General features: G+C 42.9%; 1 protein-coding gene and 1 long non-coding RNA gene across 2 annotated transcripts in view; one reads left to right on the top strand and one right to left on the bottom strand.

The window, feature by feature from the left end:
- The window catches only part of LOC135099039 (ankyrin-2-like), a 25,757-nt gene extending 10,400 nt beyond the window's left edge, over positions 1–15,357 (top strand). The window contains exons 5-8 of the mRNA XM_064001479.1: positions 774–1,079; positions 8,429–8,698; positions 9,801–10,208; positions 12,037–15,357. Of these exons, the coding sequence (XP_063857549.1) occupies positions 774–1,079; positions 8,429–8,698; positions 9,801–10,208; positions 12,037–14,067 (3,015 nt within the window). The 3' untranslated portion in view covers positions 14,068–15,357. The remainder of the gene's footprint in view (positions 1–773; positions 1,080–8,428; positions 8,699–9,800; positions 10,209–12,036) is intronic.
- On the bottom strand, positions 5,811–8,404 carry LOC135099040 (uncharacterized). Its single transcript, XR_010267588.1, has 3 exons — positions 7,569–8,404; positions 7,200–7,353; positions 5,811–7,071 (listed from the first exon to the last, which is right to left on the bottom strand). It is a non-coding gene; the product is annotated as an uncharacterized LOC135099040 (long non-coding RNA).
- Positions 15,358–16,314: the final 957 nt, after the last annotated feature.

Genomic DNA, 16,314 nt, shown 5'->3' with positions numbered 1-16,314 from the left:
TTATTATTATTATTATTATTATTATTATCGTTATTAATATTATTATTATTATTATTATTATTATTATTATTATTATTACTTTTATTGTCATAATTTTTGGTAATATTATTATTATTTATGATCATTATGATTTTTGTTGACATCAGTTACTATCATTTTTTTTTTTTGTCCTTTACCTTCATCATTATATCACAGTTCTTTTATTATTATTATTATTATTATTATTATTATTATTATTATTATTATTATTATTATTATTACTATTATCACTACTACTATCATAATTATAATTAGTAATTTTTTTTCTCTCTCTTGATCATTCATGTAGTTATGATGGAGGTAATGGTTTTGGTGGTGGTGGTGGTGGTGGTAACAGTGGCGGTTATTTTACAGTAGAAGTGATGGTGGTGGTTGTGATAGTAGTGTTCATTTAATAGTAATAGTATAGCTGCTGGTGGTGGTGGTGGTAGTGGTCATTTTATAGTAGTAGTTGTGGTAATGGTTGTAGTGGTGGTGGTGGTGGTGATAGTGGTGGTCATTTAATAGTAATGGTATTGGTGGTGGTGATGATTTAATAGTAATAGTATTGGTGGTGGTGGTGGTGGTAATGGTAGTGGTATTGGTGGTGGTGGTGGTGGTGGTAATGGTAGTGGTATTGGTGGTGGTGTTGGTGTCGGTGGTGATCATTTTATAGCAGTAGTGGTGGTAATGGTAGTGGTAGTGGTGGTGGTGGTGGTGACACAAGTGGGCAGCAACAGTGTTTGTCATCACAGAGGGCGTGGCGGGGCTGGCATGAAGACCACCACAACACAGTCTTGTCCATGCTGGTGGAGGGCAACGTGGCAGCAATGGTCAACATCCCCGAGCTTTGTGATGGTCACACGCTGAGCCAGGACGGCCTGACGCCTCTCCACGCCGCGGCGCTGTGCGGGGCTCCCAGTGCTGCTGTGGAGGCTTTGCTGCAACGCGGCGTGAGCCCTCATGTGACCACCCCTGACAACATGACCCCTGCTGACCTGGCACGGCAGCAAGGCCAAGACTCGGTGATTAAGGGACTACAGCAGCACCACTGTGTACAGGTGTGTGTGTGTGTGTGTGTGTGTGTGTGTGTGTGAATTGAATTTATAACTGAATTGAATTGAATTTATTGAGTAAGGTCAGACTTTCTATAAAGTATGGAGCACAGCTCTCCAGCAAAAGAATACAGACACTGTAGATTATATACAGAACGTGCATAATATTACATAAGAAAAGACAAATACATACAAATGAAATACGCTGTAAGCAATGGCAAAAATTTAATATAAAAAAATGTGTATGCATATATAATGATACATACTGTCACTAATTAAGAAATAAATAAAAAAACTATTGAGGTGTTTTGCACACTGTTTATCTAAACAAGCGTAGCACCATCCTCAAAAACAAAGATAATTTCTTTATCACATTTGAACTTATACTTTGCATGAACAAAACATATTTGAATTGTGTTGGCCTATTTATGTAATTTGCTATATACATATTACCTAACCTAACAATTTCCATATCAGTACATTCAAAAAGAACATGAAATTCTTCTCCTTCTACCTCAGCATTACACATGTTACATACCCTATCTTCTCTACTGACACCTTGATACCTACCAATATTTACAGGAAGTCTATTATTACATCTTCTAAATTTAGTCACTAATAATCTGTCACCCTTTGTTAACTGTTCTAAATACTGTTCTCTGCCAAAATCTGTCTTAAACACCCTATAACTGCTACTTAATGATTTTGTTTCTAAATTATGATGCCAAGTTACAAGCCACTGATCTTTCAATCTCTGTTCCATAGCTTTCTTCACCCATCTTGAATTAGGAGCATCTTGCAACACCACATACCAGACATTCCACAGTCATTACAAATATTCTTTATACAAGTTTACCATGGAGAACTATGAAGCCCTAACCTATCCAGCTGCAATAGACATTGGTACATTAAATAACACAGTTTAGTATTTTTACCTGAAATTAGCTTAGACCAATAACCTATCATTTTTTTTCTTTATATAAATATCAAGTGGAAATACACCCAGTTCACCATACACCATGTCATTACAAGTATTCTCATGAACACCCAAAACCTGCTTTAAAAATTTCATGTACATATACTCTAACTCCCTAGCAATATGGTAACCCAAAATTTCAGCTGCACAAGTCAATATAGGTAACACCGTGGTGGTAAATAATTTGAGTTGTATATCCACTGGCAAGTCAAACTTCCTACACTTACTTATTAATGAGTACATTGCTCTTGTGGCTCTCTTCTTTAGCTTCAGGTCACCTTTGTGAAACCTCCCATTATAATTTAATAACACTCCAAGATACTTATACTCTGTCACAACTTCAATGTTTTCATTTGTAATATTCACATCACTATTGTCAGAATTTTCATCACCCGCTAGCTGCTTAAAATGCTCATAGAATTCATTTAGTGTTATGGGGATCTGATAAGTTCTTTTCTGACTAATTAAAATTTTCCAATATGCTTTAGGGTCATCACTCTTATATTTTCTAAGTTTCTTTATTAAGTTATCCCTCTCCTTATTCTTCACTCTTTTTAGATTTGCTTTATTTTTCCTGCTTTTCTCAATCATGTTGTTAAAATTTACACTACTTCTATGCAAATGAAACCTCTGTCTAGCTTTGTGGTATTCCTTTCTAGATGGCCAGCACTCTTTATCATATCCCACTGAGGTGGCATTATTGGACTTTTTCATGAATGATCTTTTCTTATATGGTGGGAAAGTTGCAAGTGCCACTTCAATCAGTATTTGTTTTAAATCTAGATTAATAGCATCCATGGGTAATTCATCCACTTTTGCAATCAGTTCATTTATCTTAGTTTCATCAATATTACTCACACATAAAAATTGTTTTTCAATATTCCATTTACTTTGCCTTACACCTGATTGTCTTGATTCCTTTGCCTCTCGGTTTACAACAGGCACCGTACTTTGTATCTCACATTTGATCCTTGCATGTAGTCCACAGTGTACATCAGACCACAAAGGTTCATAATCTAATACTTTAAGAACTACAACATATTTCATAATCAATGGTGATCCTAAAAAGTAGTCAATAGTTGTATTGTTTGCCAATGCTGCAGTCCTCCCCTAACCTTCCATTCAATATATAAACTTGATCATTCTTACAAACATCCAACAACTTTTTCTCATATGAATTCCTATCTGGGGTTAAGTCCTGGTTTGCTCTAGTCTCAGTTATTCCAAAATTAGTTAAACTTACAGACACAGGGTCCTCAGCAGCCTCAGAAGGAACATCACACATAGTGAGAGTGTGAGCATTAAAATCACCACAAAGCACATGCAATGCACATAATCATCACATGAGTAAGTAAGCAAAAAATCATCCAGCTCGTCATAGTGCTCTTCACTACCATATCTAGAGTGTGAGGGGGGAATGTAAACACAGCTTATTACCAGTTCCCTACCAAAATTTACACTACTTCTATCAACTTTAACTGAAAGTAAAGAATCATAAGTGTTACTAATATGCCTCCACTTAAAACTAGCATTTTTCTTGATGGCCATGAGCAAACCCCCAGATTTAAACCTGCTTAATTTGCTTCTGTCCTTAAAGACAATGTCAAAGCCGATATTTTCCATATTGTTTTTTACATTAATTACATCAGTATCATCACACTTAGTTTCACATCAACAAATCACACCATAATCTTTAATAAAGTTAACAAAATTCATAGATAAAAACTTTGACTTGATACCGCAGACATTAAGAGACGACACATTAATATAATCCAGGGGAGGAACAAACTGAACAGAGTTAATATTACTTACACTAACACTATTATCATGCCCAAGTATGTGCTGTGCCCCAGCAGGGCCATCCTAGGCCCTTGTTAAGTGATCTAGATTTAACCTTTTCCAATCAGGAGCAGATATAACAACCTTTTCTAAGTCATCAGGACAGTTTATAACTACAGGTCTACCCCCACTGTGCAACTATACAAGAATGCTCCCCTCCCTTGTGGACACATTTTTCACTGTTTCTTGCCCTTTAACCATATTCAACATTTTAACCCTTAAGGAGGTCATGTCATCATTTATATACACTTTTCTTTGCCTACCTTTCAGTTTTTTTTTTTTTTCTTATTTTGCATAATTTCATTTCTTTTCTTTCGGTGGCAAAACCTCACAATCACTGGCCTACCTCCTTCCCTGGGCCTCCACAAATGGTAAACAACAGAAATGTCATCCTGCTCAATTTTCACTCCAATAGTGTCAGCATGTTCTATAACTTTAGCTTCCAGCACCTCCTCACTTTCGTCCTCTTCTTCCTCTCATCCAGAAATACATAAGTTCTCTCTTCGGGAGTACTGCTCCATCTTGTCGTGTTCATACTTGAGCAGGAGGCAATTCCTCAGCATTACTGCGATCTTGTTTTCTAATTTATCACTGAATTCCTTGAAAGCAGTAGATACAGTAGATACACAGCGACCGAAATTATGCTGCCAGGCTGGACAGCATAACAACTGCATCCTTAATCGTCTTACTTACACTTCTGCTTTCCCTTCCATCATTGCTGCTGGTTATATTAGCAAGCTCGTTTTCTACCTTTGTCTTCACTAATTCTTCAGGTTCAGACCCAATGAAGTGTGCCATTCTTGTGTGGAGTTCAGCAATAGAATTTCTTACATGCATAGGTCAGTGAGGGTGGTACAATATATATGTGGCAACACCGCAACACCTTGTTTACCTTCTGTGGCTCACACAACAGTACAGGGAAGACTTGATAGTACCTTCAGTACTGGCAGTAGAAATGTTACTCAGGCCCTGTGGCACGTCACATCAGTGGTCAGGTACTCAGAAGTTCATTTGAAAGCAGTAGTAGCTCCCAGGTTAGAGTCATATCGGAGAAACTCCCTCAAAATATAGAGGTGTGTGTGTGTGTGTGTGTGTGTGTGTGTGAGCTTATTACATTTATCATTTTTCTAACATTAACCAATATGAATGTGATGCAAAATGTTTTTGTTTACAACATTTTGCATCCTTTACCAAGATGTATTTCTTTCTTCACATTTGTGTTTGTAAATTCATGTTAAACAAATGAAGTATTGCTTAATTTCAAGAGGTGCTTATAGATATTAATGAGGTGGTAAGCCTGCAGGTAATGGTTATGCTATAAGCTTGGTAACCCGTTTTGTTGAGCGAGCTGTGATGCAGTGCAAATATTTCAGCAGTTGGTGTGCACACTTCTCAAAGAGAGGGCAAAAACTTTGAACGTGGCGGACACGTGACCGTCACCAAGGAAACAACACAGTGACTAGCTGAACACTAACTCACTAATTCAGAACACAAACTGTATTTCATCCTGTACTAGCTGCAAGCCAACAGGAAAGCATCAGACAGCATCTCTAGGCTGCACGAGTGCACGGGGACCGTGCTGGTTGCAAGGAAGCAGGGTGAAGCACCAGACCTCTCATTCCTCGGTATTTTTTCAAGCTGTCTTCTTCGGCGACAATTTGTTCCCCGTGAAGGCAGCTTGTTGAAACATTCAGGAAATGAAACACCTCTATCTTCACCCTGCTCTTTCTCTCCCCCACAATCCCTATCCAGTGCTGCTTTTCACCGGAAAATAACAAACAGATAAATAAAAAGAATTAATAATAATAATAATGATAATAATAATAATAATAATAATAATAATAATGATAACTTAAGGGTTTTGGTTCAAATGGCTCTCAAATAGCTCTGGTGTAGCTGAAGGCACCCTTGGTTCACCGAGGGCATCAGCAGGGCCAAGGGGACAATTGTGGTTCCCCTGAATCTCCACAGAGCAAGCAAATTCACTCCTCAGCTTGTCATTGGGCCTACTGTGGACAGTCCTCATGGTCACGTCCGTGGACACCCTGCGGCTGTCAGGTGAACACCGGTAATGCTTTGCGTCGGTGTGGCCAGTGCAAAATGCACGCCTGACTGCCCAGCCGCTCAGTTTAAGCAGCACCTCGCCAGCACGGGCAGTGTTGCAGTCTGGTGGTAGACTGATAAGTGTTCTTGAAAGCACTCACAGGTGTCACAAAATCAGTCTTGTATTTACACTGAGTGCATCAGATCCTACTTGAAGGCAAGCACTCATCAAAAATGTAAACATGCAATTCACAGGGAGACCAGCAAACAAAAGTGCACAACTCACATCATCCCAACACTTGAAAAAATGAGCACGATGTGATTCTTTAAACGATCGGCTGTTTAGTCCTGCTCCTGACGACGAGTCTTGAGCCACGTGCTGACTGGCGGCAGCGTGGAGGGGCTGGGAGGTGAACGCGACGTGTTCCCCGAGCCGAGCTCTGCTAAAGGCCCCAAGAGACTCTCTGAAGGGTTTTAACCTAAGCTAACCTAGCCTACCCTAAGCCACCTATCCTAAGCAGGCATAACCTAACCTAACCAACCCGTGCCTGAGGAGGATGAATTGCTACAGTACGACCAAGCCGCAAACTACAAAACTGTGATGTCCGTTATTGATTGTTTATGTTATGGACGATTTTGAGCACAAAACACAGTGGAATCACTTCACTCTGCAGCCTCTTCTTCTCTCGTCCCCCGGCGACCTTGGGGACTCGTTGGGAAGAGGGGTTTGTGGGCGGGGAACGCGGAAGTGCTCGTTGTTTGTACTTGAATGGAGACGAGAGCTTAAAATAAGGCAATCCTAACCTGACCTTATCTGACCTGACCTGACCTATCCTAACATAACCTGATCTAACCTAACCTAACCACTTTCCACTTCCTGGCCAACCCTTTAGCCATGAACACAAGTGCATGGTTTGCCTGCTTCAGACTCTTGCCACGGTCTCCAAAATCCTTCGTACCAATGATGGAATCGGAGGCCGGGTCAAAATGGAGAGATTCTCTGACGGTCACTGCATCAAATGCATGCCACAGAGTCTCTCCCTTCGACGTGGTGTCTGCTCTTCCTCAGAACTGTGAGTTTGTTTGCTCCAGCCTGCTTGGATGGAAGTTTGCCTTAGCCAAAGGTGAAGATTGGAACTGCTGGGGAGTGAAAAAGTAGAGCTTTTAAACCTACACGCCTTAGGACTATGGTAACGCAAGGCCAGAGCAAACCTCCTCCCTTGTCCCCCATATCTTCTGCCCTTCTTATTTCCTAAGCCATTAATTACCTGTCCTCTGATAAACTCCTGCACTTCAGGGCTTGCATATGGAGAAATGGAGGTTTCAGCTGCTGTGGACTCTTCAGGGTCTGCTACCTCAATCCCTTCGCTTGCTTTCTGAGCTCACTGATGATGTCCTGCGGCAACCTGATTTTTCTACACCCTGAAAACACTTCATAAGTATTTCAGCTGTTTTGTTGATAATTATCATAACTTCAAAAACTCCAATTTGTCTTTCATATACCAGATTCACATTTGTAGCTGCCTCTGCAAAGTGGTGTTTTCACACAAAACAAAACAAAAAGCTATAACAACGGTTCAAAGACAAACGCGAACTGACGCGGAAAACTCGATAAAGTATACAATTATAGCACTCACAACATTGTGAAGCAAATAACAGCAGTCACCAGGCTTGGGGCGAGGCTGTGGTGGTGTCTGGACTGCTCCCCCAAGCTGCTGCTCAGTGATGGGGCACTGTGCGGGCACCTGACGAGGGACGCCACCTGCCGGACAGGCAATGCGTCAGTCACGGTGGCTTTCGAGTGTGTACATTCACACGGTGTACACTTGCCTCGGGAGAGCCCACACTGTCACCTGACTGTTGAGGGCTTTATGAGAGACCACAGTTTTCATCTAGCCTGGCTAGTTGCAGCTGCAAGTAATGGCTCAACACTGCCTCAAACTACCAGGTCTTTTGTCTCTGGCGACAGAAGCTTGCATTCCAACCACTAGCACATGTACATGGGTGTGGCAGACACATAAATTGGTGGTGTGTGCACCATCTGCAGGCAAAGTGTCTCATGGAGGCGACACCAGTATCACCATTTGTAGGAACAGGACAAACCATGATTTACTTCATGAAAATAAAACATTGAAATGTAATGACAACACAAATTCAAAAGAAACTCTACTGTTATCAATATAGTAATAAGCAAAAGTTACTCAAACAGACATACTGCATTAAACAATAAATGAAAATATATATCAAGGTATTCTGCATGAATGAGCCTTTGTCACACAAACAGCTACACACACACACACACACACACACACACACACAGGCCATAACAATGCACACTGACACATCGCCACAGCCACCAGTGAACACTTATGTCGCCACCAAGCGAAACTTTCTGAAAACCGTGACAACATTATTATTATATTATTACATCACATTATATTATGTAGCTTTCATTGCGATACCATCAGCACCATGGCTTCCCTTCTCTCTCCGGCAGAGCTGCAAGCTTCCTGAAGATCTGCATGAGGAGCTGCTCTCAACAGTCAGTCGCCGGGACGACGTGCAGGCGGTGTCCACCCTCATATGTAAGGGCGCGCCCATAGAGCTCCTGGGTGGCCTTTCTGTCCTCAGACTGGCTGTCACCACCGACCGCATTAACACCGTCAGCCTGCTGCTGGCTAGCGGTGCACCGCTGCCTGCCAGCCTGCTGCAGGAGGCTTGGCAGAGCCCCGACGTGACTCACAGGGTGCTGGCCTTCCTCACCACCGTGAGTACCTTCCCTTCCCTGTCTCACAGAACTATTTCACTGTAAAGGTGAGGACGAGCACCGGTACTGGACCCAAGTCTCAGCGGTGGCTCCTTTGCAGAGTGGAAAGTGTTTGAACAACTTGGATGAGTTATAGGTCTGTTGGTTGTAGAGGACGAGCCTTTGTGTTTCAGTGCCGTCAGTTTCAGGTTTTAGTGGTGCACATGACAGACCTGCAGCACACCAAACCTGTCCAACATTACAGGTCATGCAACAGAATCTTGTCATTTCATAAAAGGACACTTCAGTGTAATGTTTAGAACAAGCAATGAAGTAGATCTCATAATACTTGAATCCATGTTAATTCATCATTATAATCCTAAAAGTAATTCTAATAATGCTTGTCAAACCTAATATTTGATTATAATTCATCATTATAATCCTAAAAGTAATTGTAATAATGCTTGTCAAACCTAATATTTGATTATAATTCATCATTATAATCCTAAAAGTAATTGTAATAATGCTTGTCAAACCTAATATTTGATTATAATTCATCATTATAATCCTAAAAGTAATTGTAATAATGCTTGTCAAACCTAATATTTGATTATAATTCATCATTATAATCCTAAAAGTAATTGTAATAATGCTCGTCAAACCTAATATTTGGAATAATTTTTTGTATTTTTCCTTTTTTTGGGGGACAAGGTAAGGTTGTATTTGTACATGCACTTTTAGATTTGTGACACTTAATGACACTTCTGCATAGCTGCGCTCTCTCTCTCTCTCTCTCTCTCTCTCTCTCTCTCTCTCTCTCTCTCTCTCTCTCTCTCTCTCTCTCTCTCTCTCTCTCTCTCTCTCTCTCTCTCTCTCTCTCTCTCTCTCTCTCTCTCTCTCTCTCTCTCTCTCTCTCTCTCTCTCTCTCTCTCTCTCTCTCTCTCTCTCTCTCTCTCTCTCTCTCTCTCTCTCTCTCTCTCTCTCTCTCTCTCTCTCTCTCTCTCTCTCTCTCTCTCTCTCTCTCTCTCTCTCTCTCTCTCTCTCTCTCTCTCTCTCTCTCTCTCTCTCTCTCTCTCTCTGCGCACGGTGCTTACCTGATGTGGTGACCATCCTTTCCTCACAGGCCTACTGCTGCCGGCTGCGTGCAGAGCAGCGTCGCCTGGAAAAGGTCAGCAGCGCCCTTGTCGAGGGCATCGACAATCTAGTGACAACCATCGAGGGAAATACTCCCTGGCAGGCAGCCTGGCGATGGGGAAAGGAGACTGACCGGCCAGCACTGAGCGACCTCCTAGCAAAGGCAGCGGCTGCCAACTGCCCCGTGACTGCCGCCTTCCTGCATAGGGCAGGAGGGTGGACAGTCTTTAATGGAGCCTCTGGTGGCACTGCCCTCCACGCTGCCCTGGAGGCTGGCCACAAAGGCATGGCCGAGCTGCTGATCAGGGACCTTGGGGGCTGCCCGTACGTGCCGGACACACATGGTCGCCTTGCGGTGCACATGATGCCTCACGAGGAGCAACAGAGGCTGGAGCAGGTGAGGCTGCTTGCCTGTGTACTCTTTTGGATGGCGGCATGAACTCACTTCACCAGCTGATCAAAACTTCAGCACCTGTCGCGCTTATTTCGTCTGCTACGCCTCCTTGGTCACACTCCTGTAATAATCCTGACACACGCATACACTATATGGAATTTGTCACCTAACAAAATATTGCAAAATATTGAAATAACATGACCGTTTCCATCAGAGTGCTGGATTTGGTTACGCTAAGTTTACCTTAATATTTAGCTCACTAAGTTCATTGCTGATTCTTTCGTTGCATAGATTACGATTTAAAAAATCATAATTTCGCACAGAAATAAAGTAACTATCTCATAAATAGTAGGCTAGGATGATTTACATTCAACCCGAAATATTTCTATGTAACAAATGTGTGTACAGCAACGAGGGACAGAGAAAAAGATGACTCATTAAGTGGCTGGCTGGCACAGCAGTTTGGTGAATGTCAGACAGACATTAAAAGGGAGGAATTTAAGTCACAAGAAGTCACCATAATAATGGATATGGCGTGCTGAAGGCACAGCTGATGTATTTTCACACCTTCCTCCTTTTTAGTGGTGGCGTGGTTAATTCTTTGGTCAAGAACTGACTCGCTTTATCTAATGAGGCCGCTCTGGCATACCAGCGTTACCGAATCGGCGCTTTTCGTTTTGTTATGATAGAGTCACCAGGTTGGGGATTACCGAAGCCATGAAAACACCAGCTGTGAAAGTGGCTGGAGGTGTCACCAGGCTGGTAAGGCTTTCATTTGGGACTGTTACCAAGCGACTGTGAAATTGGCCCTTTGGTATTTCTGCCTTGTCTAATGAGTCCCTCAATGCCGCAGCAACGGCTCGCTAAGCTCACCCGTGCACTCCTGCAGTGCTCTAGGATGATGTCATCTGGCCCTGGAGATTTAGTCATTTTATGTTTATCTGTCTGTTTAATGATGCTGTCCTTGCTTATGGCGATATAGACAGATGGGGGAATTGAGTTTTTGTGGCACTGAACAATACTAAGTTTGCTTTGACCCAGTCAGAAAATTCAGAAACGAGAAACCTGCCCCGCATAGATGACGCGTTTGACAACGCTTCAGAAGTGTGTGAAATATTGTACAAGACAACACATTGTTTAACAATAAAGTCACTTATTAGTGTGTGCTGTGCCATATGCTGTCCTCCTCTGCTTTGCTGTGTTCCCATCTGGGCCAGCACATGGCCGTCATTTATCAAAGAATTATCGTGATAAAAATAAATAAATAAATAAATCAGAGGTATGCTTTCCCTGGGAAAATTGTAGTCCGCAGCTAAAGTTGCTTCATTAATGACATTGTTTAATTTCTCATCGATACACAAATCACTTTCATTGTTCTTAATTTATAAAACTCTCACAAAGCACACAGGAAATGAAGTGCCTCGGCTACTGGATGGTGTTCGCCAAAGTAGAAGCATCAACGTGGATTTTATGTAGCCACAGCTTGGAGCATCCTCTTACCAAAACAGCACGCTGTGTTTTGAACCAAACGTTTTCAGTAGTCTACCTTTGCACAACAAACTTCTTATTCATATCATGAATATTATGCAGCTCAATTATGGTATTATATTTTATTAATATTACTTACTATTTGATTCTATTAGTTGACCAATTAAGCTACTTGTATTTTTTAATCTTGCCTAATAAACAACTCCAATCAGGCAGACAAATGCTAATATACGTATGTAATCCTCGATTTCTATCATCATTTCTAACATATCTATGTGTACGCAGCAATAAAGGGTTATTTACTTGTTCATATATTCACCGCTCTCTTTCTCTTTGCACACAGAAGCTCTTTATGATGGAGCGTGAAAAACTGAAGGATATGGAGCTTCGCTTGAAGGCAGATCACGAGAAGACCGCAGCACGGACAGCGCTGTGTATACAGGAGGATCTCTTTGAGAGCCACAAGAAGGGCGAGGGTAAGAAGGTCTCCTTACCTGATGGCCACGCTGCCCTGCTGCTGGCCTCGCGCAAAGGTCTCCTGCAGCTGACTCATCTTATGCTGCAAGAGGGTCACTTCCCCGTGGACGAGGTGCTGGACCACACCTGCGGCACCACCGCCCTCCACCAGGCGGCCTCGCACGGCCAGGACGGCTGCGTGGCGCTGCTGCTGAGCGCTGGCGCCAACCCACAGCAGCGTGACACGTATGGCCAGACACCACCTCACCTGGCCGCCATGTTTGGCCATAAAAGTACTTTCGAACTCCTGGCACACCAAGTGACGCAGGACCCTCCTTGCCGCGCGGGCACCACGGGCACACAGGTGAGAGAAAATTTTAAAGTGTTTCACAATATGTATTATAAATATAAGCGTAATCTATTAGACCCAATCAACCGACGTGACCCGGAAAGCGTCATAAGAAATCTTGTGAGATCCATAGGCCTGCAAGAGCTGCAGAAGGAGGCTCAGCAGGTGGCTGTGGATCTATCAAAGGGCGAGGCCCTTGAGGTAAAGGAGGCGGTGATGGCAGAAATAAGCATCATCATGAATAAGGTGTCAGCCGCTAATGCCACGTACCGCGGCGACCTGAGGCTGGCGGGCAGTTCTCAGGACGGGTCTAAGCTTTACGCCCCTGACGAATATGATATAAACCTCGTGATTCACAAGGATGACGTAGGAATAACTGTTAGCGAGAGAGGGAAGGAGGAAGCCCCGCTGAAGGGCAGGTTACAGATTTGTGTGAAGACTGACAATCCCCACCTTGAGGGTAATAGATTTATGGCCAGTTTGTACGAGGAGGTGCACCGGTGCCTCGCTGGCCACACCCTGCAGGACAAAAGACTGAGCCTGGTGCCGCCGGGCCTGACCAGCACGCAAGTGGGCGTGGGACTCTCTCTGGCCTGGCAGGGGCGAGAGTATCCACTGTTGCTGGTCGGCGTGGACCTGGTGCCAGTGCTTGAGGTGCCATGGCTGGAGCAAGTTTGCAGACCGCTCCTCACTCCTGAGGACACCACCACCATGCAGCTCAGTAATGCTGCTGATGGAACATGGCGCTGCAGCTTTGCCTTGACAGAGGCTGAGGTGCTGGGGACGTTGACGCCCGCAGAGCGCCAGGTGCAGCTGATGGGAAAAGTACTTCTTTCCCGCCTCAAGCCCGAGCGCTGGATGCCTCGGCACAAAAAGAGCTTTTTCAAATGGTTCGCCATACGGGAGTGGAACATCGCGGTGCCAAGCGGGTTCTGTTTCAAGAACGCCCTCCTGCGGTGGCTGGAGCACAGGCGGTCGAGGGAGGTAGAGCTTGGGGCTGGCCAGGAGCATGACCACACCAAGGAGTTGGGGGCTGGACAGGAGGGAGACCACACCAAGGAGTTGGGGGCTGGACAGGAGCAGGACCACACCAAGGAGTTGGGGGCTGGACAGGAGGGGGACCACACCAAGGAGTTGGGGGCTGGACAGGAGCAGGACCACACCAAGGAGTTGGGGGCTGGACAGGAGATGGACCACACCAAGGAGTTGGGGGCTGGACAGGAGGGGAACCATACAAAGGAGTTGGAGGGTGAACGGAAGGGGGACCATACAAAGGAGTTGGAGGGTGAACGAAATGGGGAGCACGCCAAGTGGTTGGAGCCGGGGCGGGAGGGGGACCCCGCCAGATGGGTGGTGGAGGTGTTCAGATTGATGTGTGCGAACCCAGAAGAGACACGAGAGAACCTGACAACTCAAAACAGCTCCGCCTACTTTGGAGGAGACTGTGAGGGGCGGAAGCCTGGGGACGGGGCGCCCATCATCGTGCAGTGCCTGGAGGAGGACCCTCTGCCAAGACAACCAGGCGGCGGCGACGAAAGTATTAGATGCAGAAGATGCAGACCATTGTAATCATTTCCTGTGAGCTGCACCACGCACACACACACACACACACACACACACACACACACACACACACACACACACACACACACACACACACACACAGGAACGCCAGTGCTTGGTGCTCGATTTTCAGATTCAGTAGTTTATATAGCCAATTAGTTGTGGAGTCGATATAAAGAAAAATATATATTTTCATGTCGCGAGGCTAGTGAGAGAAGATACTCTGTTAATAGGGTCTCTCATCTGTGTGCACTTGTTGGCCCCTGTAATACCGCAGGTTGAGTAATGTGATGGTGCAAGCTGAGGTAATGCCACCTTTGGCCAGTAAGTACAGCAGGGCAAGATAATAGTCAACTTGCATGTTGTATGGTGAAACAGGCTCTACATGGATTCATGGATGATAGGCCTAGAAGTGTTTGATATTCATTTGCAAACGGCAGTGCCATTAGGACATGAAATATTTAGTACAGGTTTATTAAGACAATGTCTGGTCTGGGTGTAAATAAAGCACTTCGGCTTGACAAGATGATGACAAATAAGTTATCAAATCAAGATGGAATGTCACATTTGTAGCACCAAGTACCAAATGCAGATGGTAATTGGTTAAAACAAACTGTTAAGGTAAGGACTTGTGCTATTGATAGGCAGAGATTGTCTGAACAAACTTATAACAGGCCAGCATGTCTTAATTATAGGATGGTGACAATGCAAGGAAAATTACACAAGTATTTATCTGTTCTCCTTAAACAACACTCACGTGCCGTAAGTGTGTTCAAGTGTGCAAATCATCAGCTGCCATTGTAAGTGGTAGTGAAGGAATGCAAGTGTACAAAAGTGAATCTGTTCTTTAGGTGATCTTAATGGTGCAGATGAAACTCACTCTTCATTCAAATTGTTTTTTTTTTTTTTTTTTAACAAATAGCTGAAAAAAATCTGTCAAGAAATATTGGTTCACTAATGTAAATGCAACAAAAATAGGGGAATTCCTTGGAGCGAGAAACGTGACTGTCTTATTAAGTAGTGTTAAGTTCATCCAAGATATAACTTGTTATTTTTAAAAAAACTTATAAGAAGTAATTGTTAGCAGATAAGTGACGTCTGTATTTGGTGTGTACAGTATAACAATTTGTACTCTCATACCCCGCCTGAGGTCGCTTTCAAACCTTTCAAGCACACTTCTCATATTTGCAAACTTATACATGTAAATTAACCATTGCCTTGTATTTTTTTCATGAACACAAAACTATTCCTCTCTGTATTATGGAAAGTGATGTGTCAGTAAATCAAACACAAAAACTCATGTCTTTATTTCAAGCCTTATGAATCATTTTGTTACTTATATAATAATATATATATATATATATATATATATATATATATATATATATATATATATATATATATATATATATATATATATATATATATATATATATATATATATATATATATATATATATAGAGAGAGAGAGAGAGAGAGAGAGAGAGAGAGAGAGAGAGAGAGAGAGAGAGAGAGAGAGAGAGAGAGAGAGAGAGAGAGAGAGAGAGAGAGAGAGAGAGAGAGAGAGAGGGCAATCTCACAGTACAGTGTCATGTTGAATCCAGTGTGTACCAATGAGTTCTCCGTCATTAAATGAGGCACCCTCGTCCCCGTGTGTTTTATTGGCACACATATCAACATATCAACGACTTGCCACAGCCTCCAAGCTGCCAGAATCACCACTTCACTCTGGTTCTCCACGCTGCCAACACTCCAAGCAGCTTCATGGACTGGGCAAGTTACAAGCATCATCACTCCGTCAACTCCACAACAACACAGGTGACTACTAGTAGTCAGCACAGAACCACTGGTGGGTGGGTCGCCATCACTGGTCACACACACTGCCACCAAAACACTCTTACAATAAGTGGTGGCAAACATCTTTCATACAAGTGGTCACACAAACACAACCGCTGCAGTAATATTATCATTGTCTTATTCCTGTTATGGTCATTATAAGTATTACCATTAATACTATTACCATTATTGATTTTATTATTATTATCAATATTATTATTATTATTATTATTATTATTATTATCATTATTACATTTATTATTATTACCATTGCATCATCATCATCATCATCATCATTGTTGTCATAGGTTGCGGAAAACAGGCGGGAGAAGAAGGCTGCAGACAGGTTAGGCTTCCAAAGCAAAGCGAAACAAAACAACAATGAGGCAGCAAAATAATAAAAAGAAATAGTAATA

This window comes from Scylla paramamosain, unplaced genomic scaffold, assembly GCF_035594125.1.
Source record: "Scylla paramamosain isolate STU-SP2022 unplaced genomic scaffold, ASM3559412v1 Contig99, whole genome shotgun sequence".
NCBI classification, from domain to species: Eukaryota; Metazoa; Arthropoda; class Malacostraca; order Decapoda; family Portunidae; genus Scylla; species Scylla paramamosain.
This window is presented reverse-complemented; position numbering and strand designations above follow the sequence as displayed.